At 41.1% G+C, this 27906-nt stretch overlaps 1 protein-coding gene and 1 long non-coding RNA gene across 22 annotated transcripts in view; one reads left to right on the forward strand and one right to left on the reverse strand.

Annotated features, from left to right (window-relative positions):
* The window catches only part of LOC307225375, a 50736-nt gene extending 49629 nt beyond the window's left edge, over positions 1-1107 (reverse strand). The window contains exon 1 of the long non-coding RNA XR_013842948.1: positions 1006-1107. This is a non-coding gene — a long non-coding RNA (uncharacterized lncRNA). The remainder of the gene's footprint in view (positions 1-1005) is intronic.
* Positions 1-27906, forward strand: part of BICD1 (BICD cargo adaptor 1) — a 127622-nt gene that overhangs the window by 64090 nt on the left and 35626 nt on the right. For all 21 annotated transcript variants that reach the window (XR_013842787.1, XR_013842788.1, XM_079992313.1 and 18 more), the window contains exons 4-7: positions 13873-14025; positions 16523-16960; positions 19593-20684; positions 26548-26699. Coding sequence is in view for 19 of the 21 variants with exons in the window: in XM_079992313.1 (XP_079848439.1) it covers positions 13873-14025; positions 16523-16960; positions 19593-20684; positions 26548-26699 (1835 nt within the window). In the remaining 2 variants the exon portion in view is untranslated. The remainder of the gene's footprint in view (positions 1-13872; positions 14026-16522; positions 16961-19592; positions 20685-26547; positions 26700-27906) is intronic.

Consider the following 27906-nt stretch of genomic DNA (forward strand, 5'->3'; position numbering starts at 1 on the left):
TAAGACATCATTGTAATCAATTATCTTTCTTTAGTTTATTCTTTGATTTGTTACTTGCATGCTTTGAAGTTTCAGTAAAGTTGTTAAATGGCTAAATTGGTCTTATTTCTGGGAAATGGGCACAGATTCCATTCTAAAAGCAGAAGATTATTGGTGGCCCGTTGTGCCCATACAACAGATCAGTGCAGATGGTCAAAATCAGCTGTGAAAGAGCAAAGTAGATTTTGAACTTTGCAAAGAGATATCCATTCTACTTGGAATCTCTTTCGTCCTGTGAAATACCCATTCTTCCACTTCCTGTTTGGAGCTACAGTGTAGCACCCTGCTTGTGGTTAACGCTTAGCTGGAATGAAATATTCAACGCAGCAATAGAGAAATTAAAATAATTTGTCAGACAAATAAATGAGAGACACAGTGGTATATGGTTACCAAAGCTCTGCCCACTCCAGCCCTGATGGTCAGCACTTATATTTCCTCAGCCCAGCCCCCTTGCTCCTCCTTTGGCTGCCTCTATCCAATCAGTCCTGGTTGAAATTCCTATTGGCTGTTTGCTAGAACCAATCATAAAAGATACACCCATTTCCTATTACCTTTTATGGGAGACAAAGAGCTATATTTCCTTCTATCCATAAATGGCAGACAGGTAGCCATATATCTAACATTTGCCTCAACAAGGCACCTTAATTACCAGATCTCCTTTTGCCCTTGTTGCCCCTCCATTCCAAAACAGATGGCTAAAACAGATGGCTCATGATCTTACATTTTGTTTAAACAGAGATTTTGGGTTCACATTCTCACACACCATCAATGAAATAAGAATCTAACATAAGAATCTAACATTTCTTACTTTCTAAATCCTTTGCATAATTACATTTAAGCCAACAAATCTCATACATTAACATAGATAGCTTTTTAGAAGAAAAGGCCTTTGCAAAGTAAAACTCTTCAGTTTACAGCCCCTCTTTCCCAGCCAGCTGCTTTTCCCATTAGCTCTTGCCCTTTAACCTTAGGAAAATGTGGCTAGTCTCTAATGGGAGGCACATGGTATTATTTTCTGTTAAACAATAAATCCTACTATTTACTAACTCTTAATTAGTGTTTTTGCAGCTTGATTGTATATGTAGGGTCTGTAATATGTAGGGTCAGTGTAACCTTTGCTCCCAGCCTATAATTCCCTTTTACAACTTTGAGAATTTTGTCTCCTGCTGTAAATCAGGGGGGCTCTTGTCCAGGAGGATAAACATCTGCCAAAGTCCTTAGCCAGCTGGTTTTCTGCCTGGCATGAAACATTTGCAAATCTTTTAAGCTCATTTTAAAATACAGGCCTTGATCAGATGCCTCAACAGTAAGCCCAGTTGCTCAACTATCCCATAATTCTTGCTGAAAAAGGTCTTATAGAAGGGCAAAACACATACTGTGTAGAAGACAGATCCTCTGACCTCCTTCCCCTTCAATCTTATATCTTGAAAACCAGGTGTATAGTGTTAGTTGAACTAATTAACATTCCTACCATGGAAGATTTTCTGTTCATTAATTCTGTCTTCTAACCTGCAGGCACACCAGAATCTCCAGTGGCTGCTCTTTTTTTATTTTTTGCAAGCCCAGCAGCTGTTGTACAGTTATCTGCCCAGATCAGATAAGTTTTAACGCATTGTCTACCATGCTTCACAAATGTGGATGGCTTCTAAAGTCCCCACTGTTCCTGTGTTTTGCTGGGGGTTTTATCCCTCTTTTGTTTGTTATTGTCAGGGGCTCAGGAGCAGAGGCACAGGGAAGAGAGGAGATGGCGAGCGAAGGGGAAGAATCCGAGGGGAGCGTAGGAGAAGAGGACAGTGGACCGAGGGATTCCATGAGCCTCTCCAGCGAATCGGAAGATTCACAGAAGGGGGCGCCAGTGGCCAGGGGTAGGGGGTTCCCAAGGGGAATGCCCCAGGAGCAAGGGGGCAGCAGGGACTCCCAGAGCAGTAGCTGGAAATCAGGACCAGCTTCCCCACCAGAGCAGAGTGGGGGGGAAGAGTCCCAAGGATCGGGGCCAGTGCATTCCCCACCAGGGAGAGAAGATAAGGCAGGGCTGACCACGCCTCCATCAGAAAGTCGGACAACGGAGGAGAGGTCAGATCCGGCCAGTGTCCCGGAAGAGGGAAGCAGTGACCGAAGTAGTGTAACGGTTAGGAGAAAGGTCACTGGGCTGGCGCGAGAGGCAAGTTCAAATGTACAGGAGCGCGGGACAGCAGAGAATGAGGATTGGGAACCGGGTCCTAAAGCCCGCCGGAGGGAGGGGGAGGAGCTAAGTGACTCAGCGTCGGAAGAGTCCAGAAAGGGCAATGCCCCAGTGGGCAGGAGGACCCAGAGGAGGAGAGAGCAGCGTAAAAGGTGGAGCAGGGCTAGGATCTTAAACTGGTGTCATAGGGGAGGAGACTCAGACGGGACTTCGCCGATCTAGGGTTTAAGACGTAGGGCTGCACGCTGTGGCTTTGAAATGGAAACTGAACTTCAATAAAGACTTTTGTACATTACTACAGCCTAGCGTTGGTCCTCTGTGAGCTGGGACCTAGAGGCAGCTCTGACAGTTATGCATTTGACACAGAACACCCCCTGCACCAACCCCCTCCCATAGCAACTTCAGTGTACAGCAGAGGCGGAAAAGCTTTGCCCATGTTGTGAGCTGGCTTTATGCATCTGCTGAAAAAGTTATATTTGTATTGATGAGACAAAATCCACATGCTGTGCATGACTGCAAGAACGCATAACTGACTCACTACGAGGTGAGCTTACTCAGACAAAGTGTTTTTCCTGTGTGGCTAACAAACACTGTGAGAACAAGCTTTCATTCTTTCTTTATCACAATGCAATTTCTTACTTTATCTTATTTGGTACATTAGAGTGAAAACAGGTTTTTACCAATTACCATCAAAGCAAGTGAAGCATTCATTGCTGCAACCTCTGCAAAACTATGCACAACAAGAATAGAGTATGGTGGAAATCAGTGTTTTACTTCAGCACTTTACAGCTCTTACAGCAGCTCTTACATGGTTTCCTTTTCTTATAGTGTCCCCTAAAATGAGACCGTCTTTTTAAACCATTTCTGTGAATGGCACCCATGAAAAACATCCTTTGTGTTGGTTCCCACTGAACAAACACCACTGTGGTTTCTAGTTTGTTACTACTATACAACTCGCATAGTTTTTCAAGAAACAGAAATAAAAATAAAGACTTTGCCTGTTTTTCTGGGACAGTTATGACATTATACCAAAGAGAAAATGATGTCCTAATGATAAAGGCAAAAGAGACAATGCTATGCATTACAATGTGTGCTTGGATTCCATTCTCCATGAAGATTATGCTTTATACCTTAATTCTCTCTTTGACTGAAACCCTAAAACTCTTTATCAATTTGGCACTTTCATGATACTGCAAATAGGTTCTTGGCTCTCATCATCCAATCTAATAGTTTGTTCTGTGATTTCCCTCAGTACCCCTAAGTGAAAAATGGCAGTGATGAAAATGGCAGGAAGGTGGATAGTGAGAAACCCATGCACTCCACTTTAATGACTTTTTAAATGTATGATTCTGTGCCAGGCAAGCTGTTTACTTTTAGCCATTCTCAACAGCCAAATCCAGTCAGCATCCAGGAAGAGGACACAGGGTCATTCAGAGGTCAGACAGTGGTCTCACTCTTTCATTGTAATGGTCAAATCCACTGTTAAGCTTCAGGATTCAATGAGGTTTTGGGTGACGAATGCTTCAGATATATATAGCTGCCTTTCACAGCTTCCCTATTTGCTGGGTTGTTTTTTATAGAAAAACCAAGGTGACAATGTTGTCATTGACACTGTTAAATTATTGTTTATCATATTTTAGTATGGTGCACCAACTTCTTCTTTAGATGGATGACATCCAATATTAGCTAGAATAGACTCTTTGAAATAATTGATTTAAATGGGTGTATTCTGTCTAATGTTGGATATCACCTACTTTCTGTTAGGCAATATCTTCCCAATCTTCTGACCCAAATAGATTAGTTCCTGTTTCCACTAAAATTACAAAAGGGGTTCTCTAATTAATAATAATAATAATAATAATAATAATGTCAGTAATAATTTTTCTCAAACATAACAACTTTGTCTCCAACAACTTCAGCAACCATTCCTTCAAATTAAACAATAATATGTCTTTCCATCTTTGTCCACACAAGAGTCTTTTGAAATTTCATCCTGATTTTTAACTGGATAGTGTCTTAACAAGTTGGTGTCTAACAAGTTCAATACTTTGGGTCCATTTGCTACTTTTGCCCCAAAAGTGATAATGAAGCCTCGTTTCCACAGTTGACCAGTAGCCTGCCAAATTCTGAAGGCATATTTGCTATCTGTGTAAATGTTAATGTCTTTGCAGCTAGGTGGCATGCCTTTGTTAGGGAGATTGGTTCAGCTATCTGTGCACTACACCCAAGGTCCTGTGGTTCAGCTTTTAGAACTTTAAATGAATTGGCCACAGTATATCAAGATTTTCTCATTCCATCCATAATTCTGGAGGACCCATTGACAAAAGGATTAGTTTTGGGCTATGTAGGACTGCATCAGTAGATCTTGTCTGGGTTTGTCCTGTAATTGTTCTATCTGGATTCCCCCCCTCCCCGCGCCCTTCCATCCTAAAGAGGGAAACAAAGTTGCGGGATTAAGGCTTGTGCATCATTAAATAAATAAATTTTAGGCAGCTAACAAAATGGATCCACATTTCTTCAGTCTTTCTGCTGAAAAACTAAAGAAGACTATTACAATGTGGGACACTTTAAATGGGTGGCCAAAAACTTTGTTTGCCATTTCCACCAACTAGACAGTGGCCACTACAGCTCGCAGGCAGCCCCCTGCTCCTTTTGCTTCTGGGTCCATTTGGGCAGGAAAATATGCTATATAGGCTATTTTGAAGGATCCAGGGATTGAGTTAATATATCAGACCCTACTCTCCTGTCTTTCAAGGACAAAGAGAGTGAATATTTTAGGAAAAAATGGTAGGCCCCAACTAGGGGCTGTGGAAAGAGCAATTTTAAGAGCCTTGAAAGCTGTTTCAGCCTCTTTGTTTCATGAAGCAGGTTCAGGAGAATCCTTTACAGCGAGTGTCACTCATGGCTTGGCCAATTCACCATATGTTGGTCTTGTTATAGGGAAATCCCTGGGCTCACTTGGGTTGCCAAATAAAGACACCAGCCAGGAGTATTATAGCAAAACAGCAGCCTGTAGGCCTGATCTTTGTTCAAAGGCTATTGCAACAGGTCTTCCATCCACCCCGTGGAAGAAGCCCTGAATAAAGGTTGCTCCCTCTTTTATTGTTGTTGTTGTTGTTTAGTCGTTTAGTCATTTCCGACTCTTCGTGACCCCATGGACCAGAGCACACCAGGCACTCCTGTCTTCCACTGCCTCCCGCAGTTTAGTCAAACTCATGCTGGTAGCTTCGAAAACACTGTCCAACCATCTCGTCCTCTGTCGTCCCCCTCTCCTTGTGCCCTCAATCTTTCCCAACATCAGGGTCTTTTCCAGGGAGTCTTCTCTTCTCATGAGGTGGCTAAAGTATTGGAGCCTCAGCTTTAGGATCTGTCCTTCCAGTGAGCACTCAGGGCTGATTTCCTTAAGAATGGATAGGTTTGATCTTCTTGCAGTCCACGGGACTCTCAAGAGTCTCCTCCAGCACCATAATTCAAAAGCATCAATTCTTCGGCGATCAGCCTTCTTTATGGTCCAGCTCTCCTTCACATATGCAGTCCATCATTTGATGCTACAGCCAATCAGTTATGAACATGCATGGCTGAACCAGTATTCAGTCTGAGAAATGAAAAGCAAGGGGCAATAAATGCAAAGCACTTATATTTGGAATATAAGGAATGCTAATTTATAGTAGTCTGAATAGCTACATACCATAGATGCACACTCTAAATATTTTGATAACAGCAATTTAACTTGAGCATTTCTTCAGCACTGGAGATTGATGTGCACAGTTTATGATTAAATGCAAAATCTAGCAGAAACAAAACAAACCTTCCAACCCTTTCAAAAACCCCACCCCTATCTTGTGAAGTGTCTTTCTCAGTGTCAATATGTAATTGGTTTAATTATAACCATTCCAACTCTCTCTCTCCTGGTGATTGGAATTGCAAAATACTCAAGGCATCAAAATAAATACTTGTATAATTTTAGCTCTACCTAATGGGTTATGTTGGTGTTGACAGACACAGACAATCTCCACTGTAATATCTAAAAAATGTTTTGCCAATGTATTTTGAAAAATGTCTGGCTGTTGGATATGAGAAATTAAGCTCACTAACACTCTGGAAATGCAGTTCCTCTTGGATTAAAAAAAAAAGACTGGTCAACTGAATCTAGTCCTTTCCATTTTCTCTTCCTGTACTATGGCCAACAACGCTCCATCCCTGCTTCTATTACTCTTGTGGAGCTACTTCTTTAGCTGCAGCAATCCCTGAAATGCAGGTATATGCAGGGCAGTCTTTGTCCTTCATCTTGGCAGTGAGATTCTAACATGTACATCTCCACGCTCCCTAATGATATCTTGCCTAGCAGCCAGAAGCCATATTCCCTGTTTTCATTTTTAAGACACTTGTGATTGGACGTTCATAGCCTGATTCTGTGTATGTTTTTTTGGAAGGAAGGCTCAGTGAATCCAGTGGGACTTACTCCCAAGTAAGTCTGCATAGGAGCGCAACATACAATATTGTTACTACTAGTGCTGCAAGAGAATATGACATTTTCGACACTAGTCTGGTCAAAACATTTAAACATTTAAAGGGCTAAATAGCAAAATTGAATTCCTCAAGGCTGTCACAGTTGCTTGTGTTTGGGGAATGTAAGTTGCTTTCACATGAGGATATCAAATGTCAGTATGTTCTTTAGAAAACTTGAAAGAATCTGTACACATTATGTTTGTTGCTAGTGTGCCAGCTGCACCCGTTCCTTGAGGTGTCTGATTTGGCCACAGCAACACACATTACTGAAACCTGCTCTAAGTGGGGGCTGCCTTTGAAAACTGCTCAGAAACTTCAACAGGCTCAGAGAGTTGCAGCAGAGTCAGCATGAAGGGGGTGAGAAATTGAAATGGTGAAAGGAGTATAGAAAAATGATTGAGGGTTTTGACCAGCAATGTTGATTTCCTGTGTTTTTCTTTGATAGCTAAGTGATAACACTGCCATCCTTATAAAAGTAGTTAACCTCTGTAAGTAAGTTAATGGGGTCTTCTTCAATGCAATTGCCTTGTCTTAATAAACAGAGTCTTGAACTGTTGGGTTGAACTAAACGACAGACGAATGACAAGTGTCATATGGGAGGCATCTCCCGAGCATGTCTTGGGAAGTCCCTTTTATTGAATATTACAGCATTGCCACATATGTGCTTGTTCCTGATTGGTTAACACAAATACAATACAAGGGTTGCACACAGGTATCAATCATCAATAGACCAAAGGCTGGGAAAGGGAACACAGAAATGGACAGGCGTGAAAACCTCCTTATTAAACTATTACTATTGATTGATATGGGACGCAGGTGGCGCTGTGGGTTAAAGCCTCAGCGCCTAGGACTTGCCAATCGAAAGGTCGGCGGTTCAAATCCCTGCGGCGGGGTGCGCTCCCGCTGCTCGGTCCCAGCGCCTGCCAACCTAGCAGTTCGAAAGCACCTCCGGGTGCAAGTAGATAAATAGGGACCGCTTACCAGCGGGAAGGTAAACGGCATTTCCGTGTGTGGCTCTGGCTCGCCAGAGCAGCGATGTCACGCTGGCCACGTGACCCGGAAGTGTCTCCGGACAGCGCTGGCCCCTGGCCTCTTAAGTGAAATGGGCGCACAACCCCAGAGTCTGTCAAGACTGGCCCGTACGGGCAGGGGTACCTTTACCTTTACCTATTGATTGATATGCCTGTTGTCTTTGTCCATGGAGTTTTCTTGGCAGGGATACTGGAGTGGCTTGCCGGTTCCTCCTCCAGGTGGATCACGTTTGGTCAAAACTCTCCACTATGACCTGTTCATCTTGGGTGCCCTGCTCGGCATAGTTCATAGCTTCTCTGAGTTCTTCAAGCCCCTTCGCTATGATCACTGCAGATGGTGACAGCAGCCACGAAATTAAAAGACGCCTGCTTCTTGGGAGAAGGGCAATGACAGGCCTAGACAGCATCTTGAGAAGTAGAGACATCACCTTGCCAACAAAGGTCCGTATAGTTAAAGCTATGGTTTTCCCAGTAGTGATGTATGGAAGTGAGAGCTGGACCATAAAGAAGGCTGATCGCCGAAGAATTGATGCTTTTGAATTATGGTGCTGGAGGAGACTCTTGAGAGTCCCATGGACTGCAAGAAGATCAAACCTCTCCATTCTGAAGGAAATCAGCCCTGAGTGCTCACTGGAAGGACAGATTGTGAAGCTGAGGCTCCAGTACTTTGGCCACCTCATGAGAAGAGAAGAATCCCTGGAGAAGACCCTGATGTTGGGAAAGATGGAGGGCACAAGGAGAAGGGGGCGACAGAGGACGAGATGGTTGGATAGTGTTTTCGAGGTTACCAACATGAGTCTGACCAAGCTGCGGGGGGCAGTGGAGGACAGGAGTGCCTGGCGTTCTCTGGTCCATGGGGTCACGAAGAGTCGGACACGACTAAACGACTAAACAACAACAACAAATTGATTGATATAGCAGACTTAAACTATTACTAATGATTGATATAGCAAGACTTAAGAGAACATACATTCCATAGATGTGGTCAACCATGCATTAAGAACATTCCTAATGCGAAAGCTTGGTTTTTCTTTCACAAAGGTCTAGTAGTTACATTGGGTCTATTATGAGTAGAACTTAATTGGCCATAACCTTATATGCCTTGTTCTTGCCTGGTGGCTGCATACTTGTGTGCATCAATAAAACTGAACCCATCACATGCCTTGAGACACAGGAAGCATCTTATCTGATACATGCAAGCTAGTTAATTTTTTAAAATTATGATAATGATGACAACTGGAATGTTGTGGAGCTGGTGTTGAATCTCTTGCAGCACAATGCAGGTATTCTCTGTGGCCAGAATATAGCCAGCAAGCACTGACCAGTTTCTCAGACAATATTTATACATTTTTAATACATTTTTTGTAGAAATGTTTTTGCACAGAGTATTTTTGTTTCTATGTCATATTAATATTTAAAGTGAACCAAACCTCTGGCAGCAGTCACAGCAGATTTATGTTGCATGGTTTGTTTAGAACTGTGAAAACAGCAGAGATGCAGACCAATGATTGCATTAATCTTTTTTTTTTTTTTTAAGAAATAAAGGAAAATTTTACTTGTTCCCAACTGCACCCTGAAAGCATGACATGGGTGAAATTAAAAATCCATGTAAAGTGTTTAATACTATTGTAATAAACGAAAATCTGCCCTTATTCCCTTATGGGGGACACAAAAGCCCTTATAGGTTCTCCATCGGTGGCAGGAAAAAGCAGAGGCCAACCAGAGAATATTGAGAAGCAAAGCAGCTTGTAAGCCTGATCTTTATTGAACTGTTGCAACAGGGTGCCCCCTTCACACGCAGGAGAAGGAGGAGGACCCAGAACCAAGGTGTGTCCGCCCTTATATAGACATTTTAAATTGCCCACCTTGGAGTCCAAGACCACTCCCAGAAACATCATACCTACATCACAGAAAGGGTGGGCTAAAGCAGAAATCTGAGTGGGTTGTTTACCTCATAACCTGAGTGGGTTGTTTACCTCCTGTCTGGCAAGTTACCTGTTAATGTTTACTGGATTGATACCCTGGGGAGCCTAGCCAGTCTTTTGTAATGATAAGTACTTAGTTCCTGAGCCAAGTCACAGGCTCACCATATTCATACACAGACACACCCTTAAGACAGGATTTGTGAAGGAAAAGACAATGGGGAGGCTCCTCCATTTGACCTTGCAGAGAAAACACCTGGTCAGCCTGGGAGTCAAAATGGCTTCATGGCTGTTCTGTGCAGCTTCAGACATGTGGCCTATATATCTATGTACGTGTTTGCTTGGTACATTTATGAACCTTTATTATATACATAAGACCTTAATTTATTTATTTCACTATTATTTTGTATCATTTTTTTCTTTTCATAATACTGTAATAATAATTGCATAAATCAAAACAGGAGAATAGCTCTGTCCTCAGGGATGAGACATGCAAGGCAAGGGAGTAGAGAGGGGGAAATGTAAATTGTTTTAATATTATATTTTAAATTGCTGTAATGTGCCCTGAGACCTTATGGTGAAGGGTGGTTAATAAATCATATTATTATGAATATATGAATAAGAGATGAGAGTTTGAGAATGTCAGACTGATGGGTGAGATTTTAGCAAGTATTTAAATCTGTTTAAGACCAAACTGATCCAGCACTGGTGTTTCAACTGATTAGAAATTGTGCAAACTGGCAGCAGCTTTTGGTGTCCGCCTGCTGTCTAATTTTAGTTTGTAAACTCATTGGGGCAGGGTCCTTTCTGTTACACTCTAAGAGCCTCCATGTGTATGGACTTCACACATGACACTTAAAACATGTTGCTATTTATATGAGTCATCTGTGCACTGCCTTGATGATGTATCTAAGTTACTTTGAGCCCAGAAATCCACATCCATAAAAATTCAGTCTGAAACAATAACATAATTACTGCAGGGTAGAGGAAACATTCAGATTTGAAGCAATTAATGTGATAATGATTTATCAGCATGAAACCATGAACATGCTTAATCCTAACAACCTAATTCAGTAGTTCCCAATGGGTGGTCTGCAGACCACAAGGCTCTGTGGCACCAGTCACATAACAAAAACTACTATAAAGATTTTCAAAAGTAGGGGGTCCATGGTTTGGCATTTGAAAAATAGCGTCCACAGTGTTTAGCTAACTGAGAACCACTTCCTTAATTCATTCACATCCTTTAAAGACTAAAAATATTGGGGTCTTCTAAAAGGGTGTAAGGGGCACAAAGTTAAAAAGATTTAAAGATATATTTATTGTTTTAAAAGCTTAAACATTCAATCAGGATGGACCATCAGATTACCATTCTTTTTACAAGGTGTGCTTGATGTTACCTTTCTTGTTTATCCAGAAACCTGGGGTAGAGGACTTCCGGGTTGGCGCCATCTGTTATATTTGAAAATCTTTAATAAATATTATTTAAAAAATATATATATCCAGAAACCTGGGGTAAACAGGTTAGAAGTGTCATAAATCCCTAGCTTAATTTACACCACAATAACATCTCTGTCTGACAGAAGGAAATCTGCTACTTTAGGGCAAGTTAAGTTTTCATGGAAGGGTTAACCTCTGTAATGCCAATCACTATCAATAATTGCAGCCCAAGAGTCAGGAAGTCTGATATTTAAATTCATGTCACAAAGAAGAGTAAGCCAAAGAGAGCTTGATCCCACTGTGCTACACTCCCAAATCCAGTTGTGAACAAAAGAAAAGGGTGCAATGTCCTGTCATGCTTACATCACTCTGGACAGCATTGGTGATACTTTGGAGCAGCAATATTCTGGCCTTTGAAAAATAGTTTATGCCCATGCTGTCTTTGGAGTCTTCTTGTAGTCTTCCCTGGACAGTGTCCTACTTGATGTTGTTGGCTGTTTGCATGAAGCAAGAATGCATTTTTGTGTTGAGAAATAAGCCCACATATATATATCATTAGCCCATATATATATCATTAGAAAAGAAGTAAGTTTTCTTCCAGTGTTTATGCTTGATATTTTGCAAGAGGATTTTACTTTTACACTGAAACACAAATTGCTGGGCTCTGGAACTTGCATTCCTTTGTCAAGGTTGTTAGTAGTTATATTTGCAGGACAGATGCCATTGGTCATTGTTCTGCTTTAAACCCTTAGCGGAGTGAAAGAACACGTAGTAATTGTATTTGATTCCACCCTTTATTCAGTAAATGAAAGTAATGAGATTCTAAAAACTATGAGAAGGGGGAGGAGGTGATTCTTTTCAGCTCAAGAGAAAAGTTTAATCAGGGCTATATTGAGGCATCTGATCAAGGCCTGTATTTTAAAATGAGCTTAAAGATATATTTGCAAATGTTTGTATGTTTCATGCCAGGCAGAAACCAGCTGGCTAAGTACTTTGGCAGTTGTTTATCTTCCTGCTCTCCTGAACAAGCCCCCCCCCCCCCCGCCTGATTTATAGCAGTAGCAGGAGACAAGTTTCTCAAAGTTGTAAAAGGGAATTACAGGCTGGGAGCAAATGTTACACTGACCCTACATATTACAGAATACAATCAAGCTGCAAAAACAGTAATTGGTAAAGAGTTGGTAAATAGTAAGATTTATTTTTTGACAGAAAATAATACCATGTGCCTCCCATCAGACTCTAGCCATATTTTCCTAAGGTTTAAGGTATACTGAGAGAGTTAAAGGGCAATAAATTTTGGGAAGAGCTAATGGGAAAAGCAGCTGGCTGGGAAAGGGGGGTGTAAACTGAAGAGGCTTCTTTTGAAGCTGTTTTTTACTGAGTTCCTTTTTACTTTGCAAAGGCCTTTTCTTCTAAAAAGCTATCGTATGTTATGTATGAGATTTGTTGGCTTAATGTAATTAGGCAAAGGATTTAGAAAGTAAGAAATGTTAGATTCTTATGTTAGATTCTTATTTCATTGATGGTGTGTGAGAATGTGAACCCAAGATCTCTGTTAGATAGAATTTAATACCACGAGCCATTTGTTTTGGAATGCAGGGGCAACAGGGGCAAAAGGTGATCTGGTAATTAAGGTGCCTTGTCGAGGCAAATGTAAGATATATGGCTACTTGTCTGCCATTTATGGATAGAAGGAAATATAGCTCTTTGTCTCCCATAAAAGGTAATAGGAAATGGGTGTATCTTTTATGATTGGTTCTAGCAAACAGCCAATAGGAATTTCAACCAGGCTGATTGGACAGAGGCAGCCAGAGGAGCAAGGGGGCTGGGCTGAGGAAATATGTGCTGGCCATCAGGGCTGGAGGGGGCAGAGCTTTGGTAACCATATACCACTGTGCCTATCATTTATTTGTCTGACAAATAAATTATTTTAATTTCTCTATTGCTGCGTTGAATATTTCATTCCAGCTAAGCGTTAACTACAAGCAGGGTGCTACAATATTGCTTGTTTTTCCTTCCATGTTTACTTATTTGTGGAGTTTGAGTGGCATTATAAATAGCAGGCATATCTTGTTGAACAGATTTTTATGTATATGTTAAGTTTACCATTACGGTTTTGCTGGTGTTGTAAGAAAAAAAGCAAAGCAGCTAGTAAGCCTGATCTTTATTAACTGTTGCAACAGGGTGCTCACAGCCCCATGCAGGAGGCAGGAGGGACCCCAAACATTGGTGTGCAAACTCTTATATAGACATTTGAAATTGCCTCCCCTGTAGCTCAAGACCACCCCCAATACATCATGCATACATCACAGAAGGGGCAGTCTACAGCAGAAATCTGAGTGTGTTGTTTTTCTCCTGTCTGCCAAGATACCTGATAATGGATCACTGATTGCATTACCTGGGCCATTTGGCCACTTTTCTGTGATGATAACTACTTAATTACTGAATCCAGGTCACAGGCTCACCCTATTCATACACAAACACACCCTTAAGACAGGATTTGTGAACAAAGACAATGGGGAGGCTTTTCCATTTCCTTCCTCGCAGAGAAATATTTGAGGTGACTGAAAGAGTCAAAATGGCTTTAGGACTGTTTTCCTGTACTGTTTCCAGACATGTGGTTTATATGTTTATGTATGTGTTTGCCTTGAACAGTTATGAACATTTATTTTATATATATATATGACCTTAAATTCCTGTAGTAATGGAAATGAAACAATGAGAATATATTTCGTTTCTTTCTCCTTTTCAGAGCAATGAAATGGCAGAGCTGCAGAGAATTCGGATGAAAGATGAGATAAGAGAATATAAGTTCAGAGAGGCAAGACTCCTTCAGGACTATACAGAACTTGAAGAAGAAAACATTACATTGCAAAAGTTGGTTTCCACGCTGAAACAGAACCAGGTGAGCACTAGCTGGATTTTCAGAAACAGGTTGCAAAAGGAACAATACCAAGATCTGAATTACATACCATTTTTTGAATACAGTATACATTCATTACCAGATAATGGGAGCAAGCAACAGAAGACGCTGTTGAAGGAGGCTTGCCAGAAAACATGTTCTGTATGCAGAGGGTTCCAGGTTCAGTGCCTGGCATCTCTTGGTTTAAAAGGGCAGTTATATAGTTGGGCTGGAAGCAGCTTTATTTCTTAATTTTATTACCATACATTTGTATGGTCATAGTGCTGCTGCAGCCCACATTTGGCCAGCTTGCAACTCAGCGGTAAGTTCTGACCCACCAGCTGAAGACCAGTAACTTAGTTGACCGGTGCCACAAAATCATGTTAATGGTTTAAAATATGGAATATAATGTACTGTAAGTGGTGGGTGCTGAACCCACAGAAAAGAGTAATCTGATTACTCCACATGGTTAGATTGCAGTCTATCATGTGACAGCTCTGCTCCATTAAGAGATTTTAAAATGCCATGAGTTGTGAGCTGGGTGTATAGTGGTGTATTTGGCTAAATGTTTTGATGTCAATTTAGCAGCTGCTAGCTCCGGCCCACCACCACCCCTTTGTGAAGCATTATTAAGCCTTAGGGTCAGGCTCTGAACATGGGTGGGGAATTGGCTGCCAAGCCAATTGGGCCAGAAGCTTATGCAGGGTCCAAAGAAGGAAGCAGTTGTTTGTGAGAGAACATTTCCAAAACTGAAGGGAGTCTCAGAAGCAATCTGTGATATTGCATGCTTGTGGGTCTGATGTTCAAAGCAATAATGTCAAAATCCCACTGGGGACTCGCAAGCACTTACACTTGCCTAAAATAGCTCTTTGGCACCCAGTCTATATTTAGAAGTAATTGCTATCCAACATTATTCTACCCTATAAACACAAATAGCAGATTATAAGCAGAGGCTGTGTTTCATTTTCTTTCTTTCTTTTTGTAAAAATGGACAATTTCTAATCACTTTTGTTTTTTTTGTTACGCAGAAAATTGCTCCCATTTTCAGCAAAAAAAATTCGCTGCTAATTATACCATAGATAAAGAGCTGATTAACTTCTGAGATTACTCATTATATAGTAATTGTGTTACTTGAATAGTATATAAATATATGCTGTATCTTTAACAAAGGAATTAATTTATGTTTCTGCTGCTTGCAAAGAGCCAACTGTCTCTCATTATAAATGAATATTGATCAGCTTGACTAGGGATTTTGGACATGTAGTTTCCAGGGAACATTTATATATTTCTATGCAATCTTTCACCTTCTATGCAATCTTTTACCTTCTCAGAATTTTATTTTACTGTGTCTGCTTTTATTCATAACATTTTATTTAACCAATTTTGTAATTTAACCATTCTTAACATACACAAAAAGATGATTGACAAAAATATGTATGTCTCAATTAGTATTTTCATTAAAACCTTTTGCTCAGTTGCTTTTGTTACACAATTTTCCTTAAAAAAAACAACTTACCTGATGTGTTTTTGAGCAATTTTCTCTCTCAGTGTTCCCTGAATTCTTGTTTTTATGTAGTGAACATATATTTTTCATTTGTGTCTTTAAAGTTTTTTTTTTAAAAAAATGGTTATAGAGCCATAGAATCATAGAATTGTAGAGATGGAAGGGACTATGACGGTCATCTAGTCCAACCCCCAGCAATGCAGGAATCTTTTTGCCCAACGTTGGCTTCAAACCCATGAATCTGAGATTAAGAGTCTCATGCTTTACAGATTGCGTTAATACATTTTTCCATATATGTCTGTAAGTCTTGGGCTAAGCAACATGTACAGTGGTACCTCGGGTTACATACACTTCAGGTTACAGACTCCACTAACCCAGAAATATTACCTCGGGTTAAGAACTTTGCTTCAGGATGAGAACAGAAATCGTGCAGCAGCGGCGCAGCGGCAGTGGGAGGCCCCATTAGCTAAAGTGGTGCTTCAGGTTAAGAACAGTTTCAGGTTAAGAACAGACCTCCAGAATGAATTAAGTTCTTAATCCAAGGTACCACTATATAAGCACCTGAAACATATTGAATTTTCTATTAAATTACAGAAAAATACTTTGTCACATTTGATGGTACAAAATCAATACATTTTAGTTAAGAGGTAAATTTCATGAAATATGCCTGATAATTTTTATTCTGAAAAACTGTTAACCTCCCACTGGTTTGGTTTGCACTACAAAATCATCATTATGAAAGATGTAACATATAACAAACTTACGATAGAATTACAATGGTTTCAGGGCATCTCTACTGACCAGTTTATATAGTCAGTAGAACCTGAGTCCTTTCTCCATCCAACAATTTTAAGTCAGTCTTTCTTTTCTCTCTCTCTCTCTCGCTCTTTTTTTTTTTTTTTTTTGGTACCTTAGTTTAACAGATGCAGCAAATGGCAGGTTGTTTGTAAATCCAACTTTTAGTATTTTGAATGTTCTTTATCTTACCTAATTCAGGTTGAATATGAAGGCCTGAAACACGAGATAAAACGATTTGAGGAAGAAACTGTATTGCTTAATAGCCAGCTAGAAGATGCCATCCGGTTAAAGGAGATTGCGGAGCATCAGCTAGAGGAAGCCCTGGAGACGTTAAAGAATGAGAGAGAGCAAAAGAACAATCTGAGGAAGGAACTCTCCCAGTATATCAATCTAAATGATAGCATGTATAATAACCATATTAATATCTCGGTAGATGGATTAAAGTTTGGAGAGGATGGGAACGAACCTAATAATGATGACAAAATGAATGGACACATTCATGGACCCCACATGAAAATGAATGGTGACTTTCGGACTCCCACAGTTAGGAAAGCAGAATCACTGCACCCAGTCTCAGATCTCTTCAGTGAGCTCAACATCTCTGAAATGCAAAAACTGAAACAGCAGCTCATGCAGGTAACATTTGACATGGACCATTAAAAAGGGAGTTTCATATAATGTACCAGATATTGGGCCCAACTACATTTTGCATCCACACGGTGGGAGGGTGCTTTGTAGTTCTGGTAACTGCATAGGAGAAAGAATTCCACCAGATGTGGTTTTTCCCATTATAGTGACAGAAAAAATGACAGATGCAGAATTTTATGTTCTGTGCTGCTTTGACAAGCATATGCCTCCCTGTTTTATCTTGCTTTCCTTTTTATTCTCCTCTCCTGTGCCCTGTGCCTAAGTTTTCTTCAACTTTATATACTATATATACCTCTGCATCTACTGTTTCCTCCTATGCTGCATCTACTGTTTCCTCCTATGTGCATACAATTCCTTACTTCCTTTAACTATCCTGATCCTCAGGCAGCCTCCCTGGATTCTTCTCCTGTGCAGTCCTGTCCCTCCATTCCACCTACTTATAGCGCAACATTGCAGATACATATATTTATAGAGTTAGGATAAAGTTTGCTTTTTTATATACAGTTTAAATTATTTTTCCATAGAAGCAGATGAGTTTCAAGTTTCACCATGTATAGTTATAAGTTTATGGGTGCTAGACATTCTTAAATTCCCAGTGTTACAACTGGGAAATAGCTAGACCAGCCAGACCAGTGTGTATTAGAGTTACCGGTATTTGTATTAGGACACACCTGTGTGTATTAAGCTGTGTGTTGGACACCTAAATCCTGTAATAGCTAATTAAGCTAGACTTAATTCCTCTGGAACTAGCTAATTAAGCAAGGCTAACTTCCTCAAGGGACGCGGGTGGCGCTATGGTCTAAACCACAGAGCCTAGGGCTTGCCGATCAGAGGGTCGGTGGTTCGAATCCCCGTGGCGGGGTTAGCTCCCTAGCAGTTCGAAAGCATGTCAAAGTGCAAGTAGATAAAATAGGTACCGCTCCAGCGGGAAGGTAAACAGCGTTTCCGTGCGCTTCTCTGGTTTGCCAGAAGTGGCTTAGTCATGCTGGCCACATGACCCAGAAACTGTCTGCGGAAAAACGCAGGCTCCTTCATCCTATAGAGTGAGATGAGCGCCACAACCCCAGAGTCGTCCGCGACGGAACCTAATGGTCAGGGGTACCTTACCTTTACCTTTAACTTCCTCATAAGGTGATAGCCTGTGGATAAGAAGCCAACAGAGCATCCAAAGAACTTTGAGATTGGGGTGGCATGGAACAAGATAGATTACTATTTTATAGTAGATTGTTTGTCAGTACAAGGCCTATATAGCTTGTGTATGACAACAGTAATACAGATGTATTACCTATCAAGAATATTGACTAGAGCCAGGAACACTGTTCCTAATTATCTCTCTTCCTAATTATATATTCACCTAACATTTCCATAAATTACTATCCTTTATGTGTCATGGGGTTTGAAATAATAATGGCCACCATCTACTAAACTAATTAGGTTTGGTTTTATTACATCTCATCAAACAAGTTGCACCACTCACACTTGATAGAGCTCATTTGCTGCTGTTCTTTTCTTTTTTTTAAAAAAATAATACACTGCTAGTCTAATGACATTTCCCCCTCAAATTGCTATTAAAATATATCTATAGTATTTGGAATGGTGTGCATATCTCAGCTAAAATTTTCCAGGTTTGGTGGAAAATATTGTTGCCTATGACTGGTGACACAAATATTGGCTTATTTGCATGCCACGTTAAACCATAACTGAAAAAAAAACTATAGTTTCACATGAATGAGCAGCATGTAAATGCACACTGCCCAGAAAGGGTCTCATGTTGCTTCCTTTCTGGTGGACAAAGCAAGCTGTAGGCCAACATGTTGTGTCGTCCGAATCTGGGCTCAAGAAACTGGAAGCAGTTAATAAGGAGGATACAAACCACAAGCCTGGATTCAGACGACACAAGCCAGATTCTTGCTTATTTTGTCCATGGTGCAACTGCAGCAATAGTGAGAGAGGAGCATTGTGGCAGCTTTTGAGTAGTGTACGCCAGCAGTGCTGCTTGCTCACGTAGCTATAGTTTAATATGATGCCTTAACTGGGCCCATGAACACAGAACATGAGAAGGAATTGTTTTATTTACTTTTGCTAGCACAATACCAATTGCTTTATATATAACAGGAACGAGAACAACCACCATCACCACCATAATAACCAACAAAGGTACAGGTTAAGACATTGTTTCTCTGGCATTTTAAATGAAATTATTTTTTAGGTCTGATGGACAAGGAAGCTATATTTTAAGCACTGAAGCGAAGTCATCCATTTTGCTGTCTCAATTGACTTTGAAGTTGTGATGTATCTGGAAGGTGCTTTTCTCGTTTTTTAACTTGTGCTTTTTTGTTGTGCTATTATTTTAGTGTATTTTTTTTATTGTCAGCTGACCTAGGATGTATTTTTATGAAGGGCATCATACAAATGCCTTAAGTAAATAAAATGCCACTTTCTTGCAAAATTTAAGATACTGCGTGATTTCTTAGGAGGAAGAACTTTCTGACCTCAGCAGTAGCTGAGGTCCCGGTTCCGAGGCTCAGTCTTTTTAAGATACCGATGGGTACTGAGCAGTTAGTTTTGCACCCAGGTTCTTTTTTGAGACATTAATATTTTTCTCCCTGGGTTATTGCAGGTGGAGCGCGAGAAAGCTATTCTCCTGGCTAATCTTCAGGAGTCACAGACCCAGCTGGAACACACAAAGGGGGCACTTACTGAGCAACATGAACGGGTCCACAGGCTCACTGAGCATGTCAACGCTATGAGGGGTTTACAAAGCAACAAAGAATTGAAGGAGCTAGATTTTGAGAAAGGCCGGGATTCTGGGGAAGAAACCCATGACTATGAAGTGGACATCAATGGCTTGGAGATTCTGGAGTGCAAATACAAAGTAGCTGTCACGGAGGTGATTGACCTCAAAGCTGAAATAAAGGCCTTGAAGGAGAAATACAATAAATGTGTTGAAAACTACACCGAAGAAAAGGCGAAGTATGAGAGCAGGATCCAGATATATGATGAGCAGGTGACAAACCTGGAAAAGTCAACTAAGGATAGCCATGAGAAAATGATGCAGATGGAAAAAGACTTGCAAAGAATTACTGGTGTTGCAAATGAGAACCACAATACACTCAACACAGCCCAGGACGAGCTGGTGACTTTCAGTGAAGAGCTGGCTCAGCTCTATCACCATGTGTGTTTGTGTAACAACGAAACTCCTAATAGGGTTATGCTAGATTATTACAGGCAAAGCAGAGTTACTAGAAGTGGGAGCCTCAAGGGACCTGATGATCCAAGGGGGCTTCTGTCCCCACGGCTGGCTAGGAGAGGGATGGCATCTCCAATAGAAGTGAGGACACCAACTGAGCAGATTTCAAGGGAGAGTGCAGAAGCCAACAAAGAGCAAAGTCCAACAAAGACACCCACAATTTCTCCAGTCATCACAGCCCCCCCTTCCTCCCCAGTTTCCGACACTAGTGACATTCGCAAAGAACCGATGAATATTTACAACCTGAATGCCATAATAAGGGACCAAATCAAGCACTTGCAGAAGGCTGTAGATCGGTCGCTGCAGCTGTCACGGCAGCGTGCAGCAGCCCGTGAACTAGTACCTATGATTGATAAGGACAAGGAGGCCTTAATGGAAGAAATACTGAAATTGAAGTCCCTGCTGAGTACGAAACGAGAGCAGATAGCGACCCTAAGGGCTGTGTTGAAAGCCAACAAACAGGTAAGCTGTTAACTGCCCATCTGCCATTAGAAAGGTTGTTGTAGTTGTTGTTTAGTAGTCCAACTCTTCGTGACCCCATGGACCAGAGCACGCCAGGCACTCCTGTCTTCCACTGCCTCCCGCAGTTGGTCAAACTCATGCTCTCTCTCACATAATTTATTTTATTTTAGGTACTCTTAACCCAAAATTACTTTAAAAGAACAGTTAAATTAATTTACTGCAACAGTGAACTTAGTTCACTTAGATTTTATTGAACAAATTTGAGCATTCTACAAAATAATAAATGTGGCATACACTCAAGATTGCATTGAATTCCAGAGGCCTAGGGAACCAATCATATTTTGCTTTTACATGGGGTCAGCTCAGACCTTCTCAAAACTTCAAACAAGCTCCTTTTTCTCTGTCCCTCATCTTTCATGTAATGCCAATTCCTTTCCTCCTTGTCTTGTTCAAGCAAACAATAGTTTGACATTATATGCAAGCTTGGGATTGGAAGTTGCTTCAAACAAACTATAGTGAGGCTTGAAGGAAGGAAGGAACTGGAGCTTATGAGTGGAGGAGGCTTCTTGAACCTGTGGCATACTCCTGTTCAGAGCTTTAAATCTGAACCAACTCATAGTGTCCAAAAATTTATAACTAAGGCACTTTACAAGAATGTGTATTATGGAATCATGGAAATAGTTAATTATTCAGAGTTCGTAAAGACCTGAGTGGATACACAAACATGTTAAAAAAGACTAGATTTGACTTGAGCTACTTTTTTTGCTGCAGTATAACATGGGTAGAGCAGTCCTATGGGAAGGGAGAAATCTAGGTTGATGTATTTTACTTTGCCCGGGAGGCTTGAGCTGGGAGGACAGAAGGTGAGGGCAATTAAACACAAATGTATAATATATATCAGAAAAGGACAACCAGTTGAAAGTCTGTTTTGGCTAATCAGTTTCTTTCAGTCCCATCCATTTGTATATGAAATGCACATGAAGTAATGCATTTGAACGTTGTGGATATGTTTCCTGAGGAGTGTGGTATTATCAAACTTCCCCTGGATGCTAGATTAAATAGATGGGATTGAAAAAGACTGATTACACATATACCAACCTTTTGGTCTGCTGATAGTAAAATACTAAAATACGAGGTGCACACCAGCTAATTACGCTGCCATAAAGCAATAAAAACAAACAAACCATAAACCAGCTAGGAAGGAATGTTTCTTCTCATCTTTTAATTGTGCTAGCTAGCAATTAACTTAGCTTAAAAAATTGTATAGACAGCCTACCCAGAAGGTTGAGGTAATTTTAATCTATTTTAGTATTTTAACTTTGGTACTTTAAAATAGTATTTTAAAATAGGGGTGTAATTTTTCTTGTTTTTCTTGTTTTATCTTTTTTATAAACTGCTTTGACTTTTTTTACAACCAAGCGGTTTATACATTTTATGAAATGAACAAACATCAATAAGGGTGTTTGTAATAAATAAGAAATTCCGATACATATCAAAATGTGCAAAATGCATAAAAAACAACGCTTTTTGAACCAGTCAGGAGCTATCTGCCCGAGTTGCTCACACACCTTGCTTATGCGAAGATAGATAAGCGGCTCTGAAGATCATGCCTCAGCTCTGCACAACCTTGTTTTGGTAGTGTTGTTTATATGCTATGATTTCATGTGCTACCAGACTCATGTTATTCTATATTCTGTACCTCTGAATTATTCTTGCTAGTGTTGCAAGGAGATGAGGAATACCTGTTACCCATTCAAGATTTGCTCAAGAAGCAACAGACACAGTAATGGAGAAAAAGAAAGTAAAAATTTATTGCTGAGCAATAAAGACCCAGAGGAATGATTTCCAGAGCCAGAGCCTGAGCCCTGAGCCCTGGGGGCTTTGGGTTTATATACAGTGGTACCTCGGGTTAGGACGCAGGTGGCGCTGTGGGTTAAAGCCTCAGCGCCTAGGGCTTGCCGATCGAAAGGTCGGCGGTTCGAATCCCTGCGGCGGGGTGCGCTCCCGCTGCTCGGTCCCAGCGCCTGCCAACCTAGCAGTTCGAAAGCACCTCCGGGTGCAAGTAGATAAATAGGGACCGCTTACCAGCGGGAAGGTAAACGGCGTTTCCGTGTGCGGCTCTGGCTCTGGCTCTGGCCAGAGCAGCGATGTCACGCTGGCCACGTGACCCGGAAGTGTCTCCGGACAGCGCTGGCCCCTGGCCTCTTAAGTGAGATGGGCGCACAACCCCAGAGTCTGTCAAGACCGGCCCGTACGGGCAGGGGTACCTTTACCTTTACCTCGGGTTACATACGCTTCAGGTTACAGACGCTTCAGGTTACAGACTCCGCTAACCCAGAAATAGTACCTCGGGTTAAGAACTTTGCTTCAGGATGAGAACAGAAATCATGCTCTGGCGGCGCGGCAGCAGCAGGAGGCCCCATTAGCTAAAATGGTGCTTCAGGTTAAGAACAGTTTCAGGTTAAGAACGGACCTCCGGAACGAATTAAGTACTTAACCTGAGGTACCACTGTACCTTATTCCAAACAGCATTAAACATTACATATTCATATATTGCAGCAAAATCAAACCAATGAACAGGGGCAAAGCCCTTCCTGTGTCCATGTAAAGATTACTTCTGCTTTTCCATATAAGTGCATAAGAAATCACCAACGGCCTTTATCCTATTTTCAGCAAATAAAGCATAAAGAGGAAAAAGAAACCCCTTTGGCAGTTGAAGCCAAAATCCCCCCTTTCTCTTATCAGGCAGATGCATTATGTTATGTGGCAAACATCCAATTTCCTGTTTCTCAGGTCGGCATCACTGTCTCGTGTTATTTTCGCGAGTCTGAGAAACAGTTTGAGGAATGTTCCTTACAGAAAGAATGCAGACGTAACTAAATATATGTTTGCTTTCTGCAAGCACAGCAACAGGGCAGAGAGAGACTTTGATTCTTAAGATTTTAGGCATGTTTAGCGTTAACAATTAAGCATTATTAGGATACATAGTTATACATAAGGCATAAAGGTAAAACTCTTCCAGATGGCCTTGCCACACTAGTACAGGAATGTGTTTTAACTGATTTCGTTCTTAGAGTGTTGTTCCTGAACCAATAACTTCTGTGTGCCCAAGAGTTCTCACATCTCTAGAGTGGTGTTTTGGCTTCTAGTTGCTGAAGAATGAAAACTCGAAGAAGAATTATTTCAAAATGCTTTAATATTTAGATTGCTGCATTGCATATACAGATTGCTGGCTTTAGGCAACACAATCAATCCTAAATACAGCAACAACAAAGGCAAATGCTCTAATTGCCAAAACTTTAGTCATTGATCCAACTCTGTCACACACACCCCCCCCCTGGTTTTCCTGTAAAGGGATGTGGGTGACTCTGTGGTCTAAACCACTGAGCCCCTTGGGCTTTCCGGTCAGAAGGTTGGTGGTCCTTGTGATGGGGTGAGCTCCCATTGCTCTGTCCCAGCTTCTGCCAACCTAGCAGTTTGAAAGCACACCAGTGCAAGTAGATAAATTGGTACCACTGCAGTGGGAAGGTAAACGGTGTTTCCATACACTCTGGTTTCCATCATGGTCTTCTGTTTCTCCAGAAGCGGTTTAGTTATGCTGGTCACATGATCCAGAAAGCTGCCTGTGGACAAACACCGGCTTTCTCAGCCAGAAGCAAGATGAGTGCCACAACCCACAGTCGCTTTTGACTGGACTTAATTGTCCTGGGGTCATTTACCTTAACTTTTTACCTTTCCTATATATAGCAACACTAGACAGCTCAGTACAGTCAGTATATTTACTGACAGGTACAACACAGTTCCTACCTCTGACTGCCTCTTGTTCTAGGCAGACATCTTACAAATAGAAGGTGTGCTAGCAAATGTTCTCCCAGCAGAAATTCAACACAGTTGATTTCCAGCCAGCCACACTACCAACACCTTGTTACAAATTCAGGGCTACTTATACTCTACTTTGTGCTGAATCATTGGCATGGCTCTGACTCATGCCTTACATGTTGTTAAAGTTTGTGGGTCGTAAATCCTTTGACCCATTGAGTCTGCTGCAACGGCCCTGCAATAAATTTGATTTATTGCCACTCCCACAAACTCCAATGGCGCCCACATGCTTCCACTCCGCACGCTGCCACTCTTCTCAGTTGCCGGATAATAGCAGAGTTCACACGCAGCGTAAAATGGCTTGTCTGTCGACGTGGTGTCTTCAATAACTCAGCTTGACACCAGTGCTTCTAATCTATAACTCTTTATTTAGAAGCATAACAACAGAAAAGAAAAACCTACAGAATCTAGCTGCATGCTTGCAGCTTTCTGCCTCTAACAAAAATGAAACTACCTTGCTCACATTCTCAGACAGACTGCTCTCCAGAGAGAGCTCAGCCCCCACAGAGCACAGATCAAAGGAAAATGGCCGGGTCATGTGGGCAGTGCACCCAGTTAAGAAGAACGCTTCTGAAGTGTTAACTCTCCATAACCACAACACATGTTCCTTGATTCACACCTAACAAGCTGCAGGTACAGGAACAGTATATTCAGATTAACCCTGTCTTGACCTTTGTTTGCAAGCATAACTTATTCCAACAGGATCGTTTCATTTTGCTGTTGCAAGCTGCCACATTCAGTGACAGTTACAGGGAATGCACATACAGCAGGTTAAAATCTAGCTTTTCCAGGTGATAGGGCTGGAATTTTGTGCTAGGATTAAAGATGTTCAAAAGAGGCCCGGGTCCTTTATCTGTTGTGATAGCTGCCTTGGCTCCAGTTTTTAGAAGGCTGTGGGGGACGTGTTTTAGTTATTGAAGGCCCTCTTACCTTTTCTTTTATAACTGAGGCACTGGAACAATCACCCCATGTATTTGCTACTACGGTGGCAATGAGACATTAGTTGGACACCGATAAAGGATGCTGTAATAGTGTTATTTCTAGCATCAGCAGGTATTGGCTCGTAGTTGACATTGGAAACCCCTTCCAACTCTACGATACAAACTGTTTTGATAGCATTCTTCTAAAGAATTGAGATTGGATGTAGGCACTAGTATTTCAGAGATCTGAAGGCAGTTTGAAAGAGTGTCATGTGTACACTCATCCCACTTGGCCTCCAGTAAATGGGGTTTGCAGATATTTGTATTGTTTCAAAACACTTGACTGGAGTTGACAGTGGGGCAAAAAAACATTATACAGTGATACCTCGGGTTACAAACACTGCAGGTTACAGACCCTGCTAACCCAGGAGTATTACCTTGGGTTAAGAACTTTGCCCCAGGATGAGAACAGAAATCACGTGGCAGCGGGAGGCCCCATTAGCTAAGGTGGTACCTCCGCTTAAGAACAGTTTTAGGTTAAGAACAGACCTCCGGAAAGAATTAAGTTTGTAACCAGAGGTACCACTGCACCATCGGGATGAAGTATCCTTCAGACTGCTTTCACCTTTTTTCAGCCAAAGAAAACTTTTGTCTCATATGTTTGAAATGCAGTGTATTCCAGTTGTATTGTATAAGCCAGACAGAAATAAATTTGCACTAATTACATGCTGTGTAAATGTGAGTATATTGTCTCAGCTGGTTAAATATTACAGTTGTTGAGCTAAACATAGCATCTTCGCTTCTGTTTCTTGTAGTTTCTGTTCCATCCAGCCTACCTTTACTGTCACAATCAGTATGCTTCTCAATCTCGTTTGCTGGAAACCACAGGAGGGGACAGTGCTGATGTGCTCAGGTCCTGCTTCCTGTTTTCCCACAGGTTTCTGGTTGGCCACTGTGAGAACAGGATGCTGGACTGGGTGGGCCACGGGCCTGATTCAGCAGACTCTTCTTATTTTGTGTTCTTAAATATACATACATATATAATGGCTGTGTCTTTGCTTCAGACAGCTGAAGTGGCCCTGGCTAATCTGAAGAATAAGTATGAGAATGAGAAGGCCATGGTGACAGAAACCATGACTAAACTACGTAATGAGTTAAAGGCTTTGAAAGAAGATGCAGCAACCTTCTCATCCTTGAGAGCCATGTTCGCAACCAGGTACCGAAATACTTTTTTAAATAAATAAATAAATAAATAAATAAATTTAGTTTCCTTATCATATATATCTTGACATAAAGCAATCTAAATAATAAAGAAAGATAGTACATTGGGATAATGCAAGTGATTTTAAAGAATACAGTGGAACCTTGTTTCCCGAACACCTGTTATTGTACATTTTGGCTCCCAAACGCCAAAACCCCAGTAGTACCGTACTTTTCTGTATATAAGACGAGCTCTGTTTACTTTATAATAATGTTTTAAAACTGGGGGCGTCTTATACACGGGTAGTGGGTATGGGTGATGGGTGTTTCCATCCCCCAAAAAAGCCCAACAACTTATACACGGGGGTGTGTTATACGGTAAATGCTTCCATTTTCGAACATTTTGCGGAACCCGAACATGCTCTTGCAACCAATGGGTAGCCGCGCCTCGGTTTTCAAACATTTTGGAAGCCGAACAAACTTCCAGAACGGATTTCTTTCAAGAGCTGAAGTACCACTATAGTCCATTTATTCCTTTTTCTCATTAAGAGTTCTCAAAGTTCATTCTTGCTTAGCAGGCAGATAGTTAATGCTTACTATCTTACAGTGCAGTGCAGCCCAGCTGACTTAAATAGGGCTTACCGGTACTTTCAGGTAAGTGGGGTTAGGATTGCAGCCCAAGTCAAACACCCCAACTTCACAAGTCCATTCCCCCACCAGTCTCTACAGCAATCTCTATTATCAACTGTGATAAAGTGCAGATCTCTGTTATGACGTCTTGTGCTTCCAGCGATCACACTCTTTCAGAAATATGGCCTTCTTTCCCAAGAGAAACTAGGACAAACACGTAGCTATTTATGTTATAAGGGCACAGGTTCATTTCAGTTGGGATATGAGGTTATCAGTTATTATGAGCTGAATATGCCCAAGATTCTTTTTATAATGCATTCGAATTACTTTTAAAGGAAACAACAACAAAAAAGGCACAAAATTCAAACTTATAATCTTAAAAAGGGGGAGAAAAAGGCTTATGAAGCAGTAATGTCAAAAGAGATTAGGGCATACTTAACAGTACTTTGAATTAAATTAAGAGGAAAAATTGATACTTTAGTATGGAGAGGTATTAGGCATATAAATAATAAAAGTTTTCAAATTCCCTAAAACTTTCCTATTTTTACTGCAGAATTTCTGGTGAGCTTGATACTTTAGAAAAATATGGGAGT

Source organism: Podarcis cretensis (genome assembly GCF_951804945.1).
Source record: "Podarcis cretensis genome assembly, chromosome: 10".
NCBI classification, from domain to species: Eukaryota; Metazoa; Chordata; class Lepidosauria; order Squamata; family Lacertidae; genus Podarcis; species Podarcis cretensis.